This window comes from Brachypodium distachyon, chromosome 1 (genome assembly GCF_000005505.3).
Source record: "Brachypodium distachyon strain Bd21 chromosome 1, Brachypodium_distachyon_v3.0, whole genome shotgun sequence".
Classification (NCBI taxonomy): domain Eukaryota; kingdom Viridiplantae; phylum Streptophyta; class Magnoliopsida; order Poales; family Poaceae; genus Brachypodium; species Brachypodium distachyon.
Genome location: NC_016131.3, coordinates 65284936 through 65298024, shown reverse-complemented (window position 1 = coordinate 65298024; position 13089 = coordinate 65284936). Strand labels below are relative to the sequence as shown.

At 48.8% G+C, this 13089-nt stretch overlaps 2 protein-coding genes across 7 annotated transcripts; both read left to right on the top strand.

Moving 5' to 3' along the window:
• The first annotated feature begins 107 nt into the window (after positions 1-107).
• On the top strand, positions 108-3438 carry LOC100825380 (ankyrin repeat-containing protein ITN1). The gene is made up of 4 exons (XM_003561716.4): positions 108-361; positions 449-1243; positions 1636-2045; positions 2125-3438. Exons 1-4 carry the CDS (start codon positions 340-342, stop codon positions 2953-2955), a joined length of 2058 nt encoding a protein of 685 aa, XP_003561764.1. The 5' UTR covers positions 108-339; the 3' UTR covers positions 2956-3438.
• A 494-nt stretch (positions 3439-3932) lies between these two features.
• On the top strand, positions 3933-12408 carry LOC100825071 (ankyrin repeat-containing protein At5g02620). 6 transcript variants are annotated; one of them, XR_001405227.2, is made up of 6 exons: positions 4403-4958; positions 5560-5977; positions 6066-6481; positions 8312-9243; positions 9339-9373; positions 12044-12408. XR_001405227.2 is itself a non-coding variant. In XM_010230477.2 (4 exons), exons 2-4 carry the CDS (start codon positions 5638-5640, stop codon positions 9191-9193), a joined length of 1638 nt encoding a protein of 545 aa, XP_010228779.1. In that variant the 5' UTR covers positions 3933-4068; positions 5560-5637; the 3' UTR covers positions 9194-9372. The 6 variants fall into 6 exon arrangements, 5 of the variants coding, with proteins under 5 accessions (XP_010228779.1, XP_010228780.1, XP_024313902.1 ...); XM_010230477.2 differs by lacking the exons at positions 4403-4958; positions 12044-12408 and adding an exon at positions 3933-4068 and having other exon boundaries at positions 8312-9372; XM_010230478.3 differs by lacking the exon at positions 12044-12408 and having other exon boundaries at positions 4406-4958; positions 8312-9372.
• The last annotated feature ends 681 nt before the right edge of the window (positions 12409-13089 follow it).

Genomic DNA, 13089 nt, shown 5'->3' with positions numbered 1-13089 from the left:
CAGGGTGGAAAGCGACAAAAGGCCCCCATTACACAAATGCAGCGCAACTAGTCAGGCAGCAGGTGGCGCAGCGCACCAAACCGGAGTGCCGAAGCCACATAAACCAGACCGAGACCCAGCCGGGAACTGGAGAGGCCAAGCAAACGGCGCTTCTCCGATTTCATTCCATTCCATCACACAAGACACAACCAAGCGACCGCGACGCCCACGGCACCCCTCCCTCGCCCTCTCTCCCGTCCTGTTCGCGATTCGATTCGCCTCCCCACCTCCCGTTCCGCCGCCGCCCCATGCCTCCTGCCCGCCCCATCTGCGCCGGCTCTTGACCCCGCCGACGACGCCATGGCTGTCGATCCCGCCAGAGGTATGTATCGCTTGTATGATTGGTTTTGTTTTGGTTTGATCGGACGTTTTGGTGATCGCTGTGGTTGATTTCCTGTGCCGGGTGCAGGGGAGGGGGATTTGGAGATTGGGCTGGCGTCGCCGGAGTCGGACGGAGGGGTTTCGCCGGTGGTGGGCCCAGGCCGGCAGGCGCTCGACCAGTCGTCGCCGCGGGCGGTGAGGCGCCCCGGGCTAGTGATGTCCAACTCCGGAAAGCGGCTGGACCAGTCGCCGTTGTCGTCTCCGTCGCGTCCGGTGCTGCTGATGTCCCACTCCAGCAACCGGCTGGAGTACCAGGCGCCGGGGCGGCCGGCGCTGGTGATGTCCCGCTCCAGCAACCGGCTGGACCAGTCGCCCGCGTCGTCCCCGACGCCGACAAAGGGCCCGGCGCTCGTCATGTCCGGCTCGAGCAAGCGGTTGGAGCAGTCACTAGCGTCCCCGTCCCCGTCGCCAAAGGCCGGGGCCGCGGCGCCGCCTGTGCTGGTGCTTTCCAACTCGGGCAAGCGGATGGACCAGGCCGGGCGGAAGAAGTACGTCAAGCAGGTGACGGGCCGGCAAAACGACACGGAGCTCCACCTTGCCGCGCAGCGCGGGGACCTTGACGCCGTGCGGCAGATCATCGCCGAAATCGACGCCCAGATGACCGGCACCGGGGAAGAGTTCGACAGCGAGGTGGCGGAGATCCGTGCTGCCGTGGTCAACGAGACCAACGAGGTGGAGGAGACCGCGCTGCTCATCGCCGCCGAGAAAGGGTTCCTTGACATCGTCATCGAGCTGCTCAAGCACTCTGACAAGGAGAGCCTTGCTCGGAAGAACAAATCCGGATTTGATGCTCTGCATGTCGCTGCAAAGGAAGGCCGCCGAGGTGAGCACTAACTTCAATACCATAAATCACATCTAATTCTACTTATTTAGTTTACATGGGCAATTCGCCCCAAATTCTTTTACATGGAACAGGGGAGCTTTGAAGCTGGGGAATAGACTAGAATCATAGTAGTTTGCATTAACAAATGGGTTTATGGTAGTAGATTGGTTCCTTGTTAGTTAAATGATCACTAAGGTTGCTATTATCTTCAATCCCAGATTCCCAGTATCTTTTACTCTATGTTGTTCGTTCTGCAATGGTGAAATGGACCTGCTCTGTATGCTAACTGCAGCGTGTCATTATCTTCACAAGCCAATGATCAAGCATCATCATGTTTCTTTTTACTGTATATTTGTGGTATAAAAAAAATCGACATCTGACATTGCTTATAGATGTTGTGAAGGTACTCCTGGACCATGATCCTTCCCTTGGGAAAACGTTTGGCCAATCCAATGTGACTCCTCTGATAACTGCGGCGATTAGAGGCCACATCGAGGTAGTGAACCTTCTGCTCGAGCGAGTTTCTGGGTTGGTTGAGCTATCAAAGGCAAATGGAAAGAACGCCTTGCATTTCGCTGCCCGTCAGGGGCATGTTGAAATAGTTCAGTCTTTGTTAGACAGTGATCCTCAGCTTGCTCGGAGGACTGATAAGAAAGGCCAGACAGCTTTGCACATGGCAGTGAAAGGAACAAGCGCTGGGGTTGTTAGAGCACTCGTGAATGCTGATCCAGCCATAGTCATGCTACCTGACAGAAATGGCAACTTAGCTTTGCATGTTGCCACAAGGAAGAAAAGATCTGAGGTACTCTTCTGCCATTTAAATCTAATGCGCAGATGTAAAGAATTTTGTTCCTGTTCTCACAAACTTGTCTCTATTGCAGATTGTAAATGTGCTACTGCTTCTTCCGGACATGAACGTGAATGCACTGACTAGGGATCGCAAGACTGCATTTGACATTGCAGAGGGCCTTCCGCTGTCAGAGGAGTCTGCAGAGATAAAGGACTGTTTATCCCGTGCTGGTGCAGTGAGAGCAAATGATCTGAATCAGCCTCGGGACGAGCTCAGAAAAACTGTGACTGAGATCAAGAAGGACGTGCATACTCAACTTGAGCAAGCCAGAAAAACTAACAAAAATGTCCATGGCATAGCAAAGGAGCTGAGGAAGCTCCACCGGGAAGGCATCAACAATGCAACAAACTCTGTCACTGTTGTGGCTGTGCTCTTCGCTACAGTCGCATTTGCTGCAATATTTACAGTGCCAGGCGGTAACGATGATCATGGCGTAGCAATAGCCGTGCATGCAGTATCCTTCAAGGTCTTTTTCCTCTTCAATGCCGTCGCCTTGTTCACATCATTAGCAGTAGTGGTAGTCCAGATAACACTTGTTAGGGGTGAGACCAAAGCAGAGAGGCGGGTTGTGGAGGTTATCAACAAGTTGATGTGGCTGGCTTCTGTATGCACCACAGTGGCATTCATATCCTCCTCTTACATCGTGGTGGGCCGGCACTTCAGGTGGGCGGCGCTTCTGGTAACCCTCATCGGCGGGGTGATCATGACCGGCGTGCTCGGTACAATGACATACTATGTGGTTAAATCCAAGCGCACACGTTTGATCAGGAAGAAGGTAAAATCAAGGCGGAGTGGCTCACACTCATGGCAGCACAACTCGGAGTTCTCGGACTCGGAGATAGACCGGATATACGCCATATGAAGCTGACTATGGTCGATGGATCCTCAGTTTTGTTTGGCAGTGATACGACACGAATGTATAAAAGAAATTGGATGCCACTCAGTATAAACAGATTGACCCTCTGTGGTGCCAGGGGTTTACTGTATAGTACATTCCAATAAGCTGGTGTGAACTGCCATTTTCCACTCTCTGGATGAGCAGGAGCCGACGGTCTTGTTGTATACTACTGAAGATAGATTGGTCATCAGAATTATGCCTGAGCCTGTGCTGTGCTCCCTATGCATGGCTGGCCTTCATCAGATTTCTCTCAGCTTTTTCTTCCCACTTATGTTAATATCTGTGGTAGCAGAATAATGTGTACTTAGCCTTGTGTTCCGTGCACATCCTGTTGTGCGGCATGCACAATGTTGTTGTATGGTAGCTGAGAATGTTCTAGAAACTTATGCTAGTCCTTGAGTCCAGGCACTGAGAGGAGACATTGAGGCCAGGATTCCTTTGCTATTTCTTCTCAGGGCACGTGAGACTGAGAACTGCAAGAAAAATCTTCCATGATTCCTTTTGTTCTACAGGACAGGACAAACCTGGAGTGGCAGCAGCACGCTGCCAAGTCGCCGCGACGGAGACGGGCGATCAAGTTGTCGATTGAGCTTGACCTTGTGGGTGTGAACCCGCGCGCTTGAGAACCGGACGGTAAAGGTGAAACGTCACGCAAGATTACGGTGGTTCTGCCGCGTGCTCCAGGGCAAGATAACCGTGGACTCGGTTGACTTGTGATGCGGGGTCGCACTCCACGACTCTACATTATTGGTTGATCAAAGAACTCTTTAGTTGCTTGCAGTACTAGAGTAATTGCGACATGCCGGCCAGAATTGGCTGCGTGCCATGTTGTACCAGTACATCTCAGAAAGGTTCAGAAGAAGGGAAAGCCTGCAGGGACCAAAGCAGCAGCGAGAGCTTTCAAGACCAAAAGAGAGAAGACCTTTACAGTTAGTTCTTCTTTCTCGTCTCTTTACTTCGCTCTTAAGTCGATCGATGGAAGCGGAAGACGACGGGCGGTGCGGCACCACCACCACTCCAGCCGAAGATTTCACTTTGGTGGGCTTTACGCATATACGGATCTCATAAAGCTCCAAGGTAAAGCCCCCTCAATTTTTTTTTGGTAAAGGCTAGAGAGTTAAAGGCTTTTGCTCCCTCTCCACGTCAGCAAAATACGTATCTATCAGCCTAGGATCGTATCGCACCGCGATACAAACATATGGTCACCTACCAGACCGTTCGATTACTCCACTACGTAGTCCGAGTCCTGGCCGTTGATACCTTGGCATCTCCTTCCGACCTATCCGTCCCTTTCGCTTAATACTCCTTGTCAGCCTTGTCCCGAGTGCTGACCAATGTCGAGGCACACACACCGGCACCACGCACGGTTGAGGCTTCACCGTTACTGCGTCAACGGTCAACGATCACATTTTCCTCCCTTGCTTCGATTCTTTTTTTTTTCCGAAAGTTCTCTTGCTTCGTTTGGTCATCACCAAACCAAGAACTGTGACACAGCGGCATCGATCCACTCTAAACACAACAAGATAGAAAGGCAAGAGAAAATAACAGAAACAGACAAAGAATTAAGCATACAAACACACGGAGCAGAAACCAGAATCGACTAAATTAATCGTCACCTAACGATGCATCACATATCATCAACTGCCTAACGACACCAATAGATGGCGTTTGGCTGCGAATCCACGTCAAAGATCACAATTAGTCCCGTCAGTCTCTTTGCTTAATATAGGCACATGGAAACCGAGCAAAGACGTTCCTGATTTCTTTTCTACAGAACGAACTAAATTTGATTCCACTTCTATGCATGGCTGCTCATCCATCGATCCAATTGGAATTATTATAATCGTTCCGGGTTCTTGTCTTCTCCTACGTATCATCTGCTCTCCTCTGGCCGTGCGGGTCGGGGGGTCCCATACTCCCATGGCTTCACATGGACGCGGCAAGGAGGCGCAGAGCTCATCACGCCGGTATGTTCGTGGGCACCCAATATCCGTCCGCTCATGATGTCGTCGTGGCATATTAGGGATAATACTATATTGTAAGGCGATTTTTGATTCCAACCATGTGATTTCCTGGCCCTAGCTTTCCTCCCGCGGCATTGCTTTCGATTGATCGATCCCATTTGTGTTCCTTTCCTATGTGGTGCCCCAAGTTTGAGTTGCAAATTAACGGGGGTATGTTGATCGCGATGGGGGATCTTTCTTTTCTGTAGATGTCTAGTCTGATTCTTAACGGGGTGGAAAATGGAGACGCCTTTGTGCAGGGGAATTGATGGAGTGAGGAGACGCACTAGATAGCCGGCTTCCTTTTTTATAATTGTTTGGTTCATACTTGCTTTTCCTCTCGATCGAATCGACTTTTATGTTGTTATTATCCCTTTTGTTGTTCTTTCCCCTTTTCCATAGACTCATTAGATTTTATTTAGTTCCACAATGGGCTTTGGTTGAGTAATTTGGTGGGTGAATTCTCGCTAGTGGGAAGAAAAGAATGGTGGAAACGAACGAAGAATGTGTTGCTAATGGTGGCCGCCTGACGGACGGAGTCTGTGCGTTGGTCTCATTGTTGCAGGTCGTTCTGACGCGCTTCTGAAATTTTGACGAAACCCGAGAGGGAGCCCAGCCAAGCCAAGGCGCGGCAATAACAATAATGGAGCCGGGCAGGGCGGCGCAGGCGGCGGCGACGAGGCGGAAGAAGATGACGAAGCAGCTGACGGGGAAGCGCGACGACACGGCGCTGCACGCGGCTGCGCGCGCCGGGCAGCTGGCGGCCGTGCGGGAGACGCTGTCCGGCGCCGCGCCCGAGGAGCTGCGCGCGCTGCTGTCGAAGCAGAACACGGCCGGGGAGACGCCGCTGTTCGTGGCCGCCGAGTACGGGTACGTGGCCCTGGTGTCCGAGATGATCAAGTACCACGACGTGGCCACCGCCGGCATCAAGGCCCGCAGCGGCTACGATGCCCTCCACATCGCCGCCAAGCAAGGCGATGTAGGTACAACCAATATACACTGATCTTCCATTGCGAGTCTGTCTGAGAGGAAGGAAAGGCGAGAGATGAGTGACATTTGGTTGCGTTGCAGAGGTGGTGAAGGAGCTGCTGGGGGCGCTGCCGGAGCTGGCGATGACGGTGGACGCGTCGAACACGACGGCGCTGAACACGGCGGCGACGCAGGGCCACGCGGAGGTGGTGAGGCTGCTGCTGGGGGTGGAAGGGAGCCAGAGCCTGGCGCTCATCGCGAGGAGCAACGGCAAGACGGCGCTGCACTCGGCGGCCAGGAACGGGCACGTGGAGGCGGTGAGGGCGCTGCTGGAGGCGGAGCCCAGCATCGCGCTCAGGGTGGACAAGAAGGGCCAGACGGCGCTGCACATGGCAGCCAAGGGCACCAGCCTCGACCTCGTCGACGCGCTCCTCGGCGCCGACCCCTCGCTGCTCAACCTCCCCGACACCAAGGGCAACACCGCGCTCCACATCGCCGCACGCAAGGCGCGACACCAGGTCAATACTTAACCGTACTTGCCTCCTTCTCCACCACTGTACTACCGTGTGCATTGGTCCACGAATTGGTCGATGCACAAAGTCTTTCAATTTGTTCCGAATAGTGTTAAAGACATCAAGATCAAACATACCGACTTACAAAGAAAAGAATTGATAACAAATAATAGCCACAATGTTAGTCAGTTTCAGCAAAATCCGTGGCGACCAGATAAATTGAAAGTCAAAAAAACAAACTAGGGGAAATTGGTCACGGGACACCGTTATTTTGTGACCTTTGCCCAACACACCGTCCAAATGTGGATTTGCCCAGTACCATTACAATTCTTGGGCCATTTGCTGAAACACACCGCCCGTTCCAAAACGGAAAAGTTGACCTTTTTGACTGCTCATAATTTGCTTGGGATGGTTGTTTAGAATAGTGTTTTTTTTTTCTAATGAAAATTTTGGCCCTTTCAGCCGGTACCTATGTGCCAACTTTGGACAAAAAAAAACTATTCAAAACAGCCATCACAAGCGAAAAAAATATAATGAGTAGTTAAAAAGGTCAACTTTCCGTTTTTGGACGGGTCGTGTGTTTCAGCAAATGGCCCAAGAATTATAATGGTACTGGGCAAATCCACATTCGGGCAGTGCGTTTGGGCAAAGGCCACAAAATAACGGTGTCCCCTGGCCAATTTTCCCAACAAACTAAGACACTGCTGATGATCAAAAGTTTAAAACCATTCACTTCCGGGCAGAGACGTCCGTATTGTCGGACCCAATTAGGAAAGAAAGAAGTCCACTCTACTCGCCTAAACGTGTATCGAAGTTCAAGTTATTAAATTTCATTTGGTTTAAAGTACCCTAAACTTCCAAAACAGATTAAGCAACCCCCTTCGCTCGAGTCGACCGGTTTTGATGACTGCTGGTTTTCGCTGATGTCATGTCCAAAAGTATTTGAAAACTTCTAGTATATCACAAATGGTCTCCTTACAATTATAGAAGAGTTTCGGCTCATTTGGACAAATTGATTGTGAATTGATATCTTATTTAGTTTCAAACTCAAATTTAAACTGGAAATTCAAAGAGCCTTGAAAATTTTGAAGAAAAAAATCCGTTAAATAAAAAAATGACATACATACATCGTTTTTGTCAAATCTGATTGGTGAGGGCAAAATCGATGGATTTCATCTTTGAAATATTCCTTTTGTCTTGCATGCATTGGCTAGCTTTTCAAATTCCTACAAAATTCCTTTATAAGTAACCAAAGAGTTAATTTTAAAAGTTCTCGTGTTTTGATTTGTTGAATTCAAAAGGTTTGGCATTTTTAATCTTCTTTTTTTCTACAATACACTCGGATGAGTGTATCATATATTGAAGAAGAATACGTCGACACAGTTAGTTTGGTTGTCTTTCTTTGTTTCAAAGAGGCCCTTGATTAGGTACAACGCTCACACATTAATCACGCATATGCAAGCTTTGCGGTTTCAGAATGTTGCATTGACATTTTCATAGTTGTTCCCACATTTATCATTCATATCAGAGAACCTCTGAAACAACAAGCTTGTATTAGCAACAATGTAAAAAGTCAAACTTGTCACCACGAACATTTTTGGATTTAACTGCACAATCTGATTTACTAATACTCCTACTCAGTAGTACAACCCATTTCAGAATGGTCAATGGTGGTGATTAACCGTTGTTAGTTGGAATGCAGAATGTTAGAGGATTTCAACAAAGTATATATCACTAGAATCAATGTACCATTAGTAAGCAAACATGCACGCGCTTGGTCCTCTGATGCAAAATATAAAATAAAGTTGTTGGTCCTCATCGTGGATATATAATCAGATCATCAAGCGGCTGCTGGAGATGCCGGACACGGACCTGAAGGCGATCAACCGTGCCGGCGAGACGCCGCTGGACACGGCGGAGAAGATGGGCAACGGCGAGGTGTCCGGTGCTCTGGCGGAGGGCGGCGTCCAGTCCGCCCGCGACCTGAACCCGGCGGGCGGCGGCGGCAAGCAGGCGCGGGAGCTGAAGCAGGAGGTGAGCGACATCAAGCACGAGGTGCACTCGCAGCTGGAGCAGACGCGTCAGACCCGCGTCCGGATGCAAGGGATCGCCAAGCGGATCAACAAGCTCCACGAGGAAGGCCTGAACAACGCCATCAACTCCACGACGGTCGTGGCCGTGCTGATCGCCACGGTAGCCTTCGCGGCCATCTTCACGGTTCCCGGGGAGTACGTGGACGCCGACAGCCTAGGGCCCGGGCAGGAGCTCGGGGAAGCCAACATCGCCCACGAGACACCCTTCATCATCTTCTTCGTGTTCGACTCCGTGGCGCTCTTCATCTCGCTGGCCGTGGTGGTGGTGCAGACCTCCGTGGTGGTGATCGAGCGAAAGGCCAAGAAGCAGATGATGGCGGTGATCAACAAGCTCATGTGGGTGGCGTGCGTGCTGGTGAGCGTGGCGTTCCTGGCGCTGTCGTTCGTGGTGGTCGGGAGGGCGGAGCGGTGGCTGGCCGTGGCGGTCACCATCATGGGGGCGACCATCCTGGTCACCACCATCGGCACCATGCTCTACTGGGTCATCGCGCACCGGATCGAGGCCAAGCGGCTGCGCAACATCAAGCGCTCCTCGATGAGCCGCTCCAGGTCGCAGTCGGGGTCAGGGGGACTCTCCGAGAGCGAGTGGATCGACGAGGAGTGCAAGAAGATGTATGCCATCTGACCATCGTACAGATACTCTGTCTGCGCGGGGATGCATCATTAACTTGACACGTACGTAGTACAACCGTGCCGGCCGGGCTGACATTTTTTTTTTGGCTTAGCTTTCGGAGTAAATTATTATTTTGCCGGTTGCTAAATTTTGACAGTAAATTTTGATGGAACGGAGGAGCTTCGGTGGCAGGTGCGATACTCTCTTCTTTTTCTTTTCTTTTTTTTTTACCACTGGAAGGTGCGATACTCTTACTAGCATCTCAGACTCGTAACTAAAAACAAAAATCTTACCCAAAAAACTGAAAACAAAAGAAGATTTTTTAATCCCGTCAATGATCAATAACCGCACGTTTGGGCCCTGCTTGGAAACCCTGTTTGGGCCAATACTGGTGTAGCTTACACATAGCCGGCCAACGCCAACCTCAAAAACACAATTGGACGGTCGTTCCAGTTTTTTTTTTCCGCTCGTTCCCCAAAAGCCCCTGGAAAATCACACAAACCACATGAGGCCTGGATTTCGCAAAAAAAAAAAAAATGAGGCCTGGGTAACTTCTCGTTAGACACGCGATTGGAAGAGGAAATCTCACGGAACGATCCGCAATAGTAGCGACGCCAAGGACCCCAGCCCTTGAGCAGGATCTGCGACAGCGGCCACGATAGGAACCCCCGGCCCTATGGTGCGACCCTAACGGCGGTGAGTGCCACGACACGATCCTAGTATCATTGGTGGGCCTAGCCACTAGAATACCCTTTTCTTTTTGCAAAAAACAAATATACATACTATGTATTCTATATGTAAAAAAGGATTTTTGTCTAAAACTAAGGGTATTAAAAAATTAAGCCCATAAATGCACCAGCCCATCTCTCTCCCCCTCCTCCAAGTTGGCCCATTGGTCTAAGGATTTTCGATCGCTCGACAACGAAGTGTCTGCTCACGACCTTGTGCGTCATTCTGAATCTCCTCCTTCATCCGAGTTGGCCCATTGGCCAATGAATTTTTAATCGCTGAAGACCGAATTGTCTGTTCATATTAGTATGTTTTTGCGACCTTGATTGATGATTACAGCTCGGTCATCTTTTAGTATCTCCAAACAAATCTATCTCCAAATTCAGAATCTAGTAATTGCTCTTCTACCACCTCACCTGCTATGCTCTCTGGCATCTCCACCTTAGCGCATTGGGCGGTCCGTTCGCTCCTCTCCGTACTTGCATTGCGATGCGCGCAAGAGGACATCGCGTCAGCGATCACTTGGTTATATATGCAAATTAAAATTTTGGGTAGTAAATTTTTAGAACAATTTTGAATACTCATTTTCTAAATCTTAGACCCGCTCTTCCTAGTATCCACACTCAGCGGCTCCGGTAGAAGGACTTCGATCTGACGATGGCGAGGGCACCTAGCTATGCTCGAGAACTAACACATGCTTGACGCCTATGACAACTTTGTCAATCTCGAGGCTCCATGGCTTTGATCTTTTATAGACAATGTGTGTGCATTTTGATACTGCTCAAAGAACCTTGTAATCGTATCTTTCCGCTGCACATATGCCAAAAGAGTTTGTGCTTTCGTTTCTTTCAGTTGAAGAGGTGAATGAGAAGAATTTTTCCATAGTATGCTGGAATCCATTGATCCCTAATAGTAAATAGTCTAATAAGGTGTGCATTATCATTCGCTTCATGCTTGTTAATAATTGTATACATTGGTGTTATATGTTAGAGAAATTGATCAACAATCTTGTAGCCCCTAAATATTATAATGATATTATTAATAGCCATCTACGCTTAATGAGGTGGCCTCAAAATTTAACTTAGCTGACAATATTGAAATTTAACTTAACTGCTGAGGACCGATGCCTTTACATTACGTTACACTTAGTGATGGAGACTTTGTTCGCTATCACGATTTGTATACAATATTGTTTTAGTGTTTACTTTACTTCTTGGTGTGGTCATACACTAATTGGAGGAGAGCCCCTATTTTTTATAGGGTTAATTACGACACGATTGGATTATTGTCAAGTGGCAACCATCCAAACCCCACACCTATAAATATCTTACTTCTAGATATTTTTTTCTAGTTTATCCTAAAGAAATTGTTCGATGTCTTCCATGGTAAATGCCTTCCTCTTCATGCATACTTCTAATCCTTCCAATTTTCTCATTACGAAGAGGAAATTGCACTGCCGGTCCATGAACTTGGCTGGCGGGTTCACTTTAGTCCATCAACTTGTAAACGGTGCACTATTAGTCCAATTCTCGGTTAGCTCATGGTTCTGGGCATTAAGTTGCCACGTGGCCGCTGACGTGGACGGGGGCAAGTTGCGGGAGGGGGTTTCTGCAAAATCCTTTTCGCGTTCTTCCCCATGATCGAGTTCTTTATTTTTCTACAAAATCCTCATATTGGTCTAATTCCCCACCCTCAAATCCCTAGCCTGTCGCAGTTCCTCTTCCCCAGTTGGGTCTCCGTCGCCGGTCGTGAGCTTTCCCTCTTCCCTTTTCGTGCATCCTGTTCTCATCGGCGCCGCAGTATCGAGGATGCCTGGCCGCAGCGGAATCACGGACGACGAGGCTGAATCGATGTTCTCCTGGCTCCATGACGATGGATGCAGCTCTGCGAGTGTTCAGGTAAGTGACGAGCTTGTCCTGTCCTCACGCATTCCCTCCTCTCTCTCCCCTTTTGGATTTGCCTGATTTTTTTTGGTTTTATGGTCTGGATTTGGTTTAGTTTGGCCCGTCCCAAGAACCATCAGTCAGTGACTGATGATTTCTCCATTCGAATACAAATTGATTTTTTTGACATTTCAATTTGAATACAAATTGTCATTTTGAATGATGAATTCAAATACGACTTGAAACTTAGGATGTTGACCTAGAAGATGTGATGGAGAGTACAGGATGCTTTGGGCGCAAGAAGGCGATGGCTGAGCACAGTAGGCAAGAAGCAGAAAGGTTAAAGCTAGAATTTGAACTTGCATTCCAGGACATGGTCATCACTGACCTGGAAGATGATCTTGAGGCAGAGAAGAGAAAGAAAGAGAAGCTTGAATTAGAGATGCAGGAGATGAAGAAGATTGCTGTAATTTCTGTGTTGGTTGCCTTTGTTGCATCAGTAGTGTGGCTTATGTATCCTGAGATGTAAGGTTCTGTTCTGTAAGTTGAGGTTTAGAATCTTGGAATGTGAACTGGAATGTTGTGTTCTCTGACTGGAATGTACATGTGCTTGTTATGAACTAATGAGCTGGAATGTTGGCATGTTATGAACTAATGAACTGGAATGTTGAATGTTGGCATGTTATTAACTGAAGTGGCATGGCAAATTAAAGCAAACCTGACATGACATGATCAGCAAAATAAGCATAAACAGGTTCGAACAACTTGATAAATTGTTTGAAACATAAATCTGTCCGAAACCATAAACCAGCAACAAAATAAGCATTTCTTCATGGCCCATACAAGTCTGAAATCACATGACCATCAAAATAAAGTTTTAAACCTAGCATATCACATTACAGAACTTGACATACATGATCATTCCTGAGTCATGTTGTCCATTGGAGCCCCCCGGGTGTTATTGATGACATGAGGATCTTCATCTGCTTCTTCATTGTCTGTCAAAGGCTCATCATCCCCAAATAGCAGGGTGTACAATCTTCCCCTTGAACTTTTTCCCCTTCTGCCCCTGGCCCTTCCTGCACCAGCTCCTCTTCCCCTCCTACCCCTTACCCTTCCTCTTCCTGCACCTGCAGCCTCTTCTTCAACATCTTGTTCATTTGTGTGGTTGTTCCTTCCTCTTCCCCTTCCTGCTCCTCAGCCTCTAGCATCAGGTACATCACTGGCAGCAGGTTCTTCTGCATTGTTGGTAGTTGTCCTTCCTTGTCCCCTACTGCCCGTGCCCCTGCTCCTGCC

Excerpts from the sequence above, each read along its gene's own strand:
- LOC100825071 (XM_010230477.2), top strand. The coding sequence starts at position 5,638 with ATGGAGCCGGGCAGGGCGGCGCAGGCGGCGGCGACGAGGCGGAAGAAG. Across the intron at positions 5,978-6,065 it reads CGCCAAGCAAGGCGATGTAG|AGGTGGTGAAGGAGCTGCTG; the intron begins GTACAACCAATA and ends GTTGCGTTGCAG. Across the intron at positions 6,482-8,311 it reads CACGCAAGGCGCGACACCAG|ATCATCAAGCGGCTGCTGGA; the intron begins GTCAATACTTAA and ends ATATATAATCAG.
- LOC100825380 (XM_003561716.4), top strand. The coding sequence starts at position 340 with ATGGCTGTCGATCCCGCCAGAG. Across the intron at positions 1,244-1,635 it reads TGCAAAGGAAGGCCGCCGAG|ATGTTGTGAAGGTACTCCTG; the intron begins GTGAGCACTAAC and ends CATTGCTTATAG. Across the intron at positions 2,046-2,124 it reads CAAGGAAGAAAAGATCTGAG|ATTGTAAATGTGCTACTGCT; the intron begins GTACTCTTCTGC and ends TCTCTATTGCAG.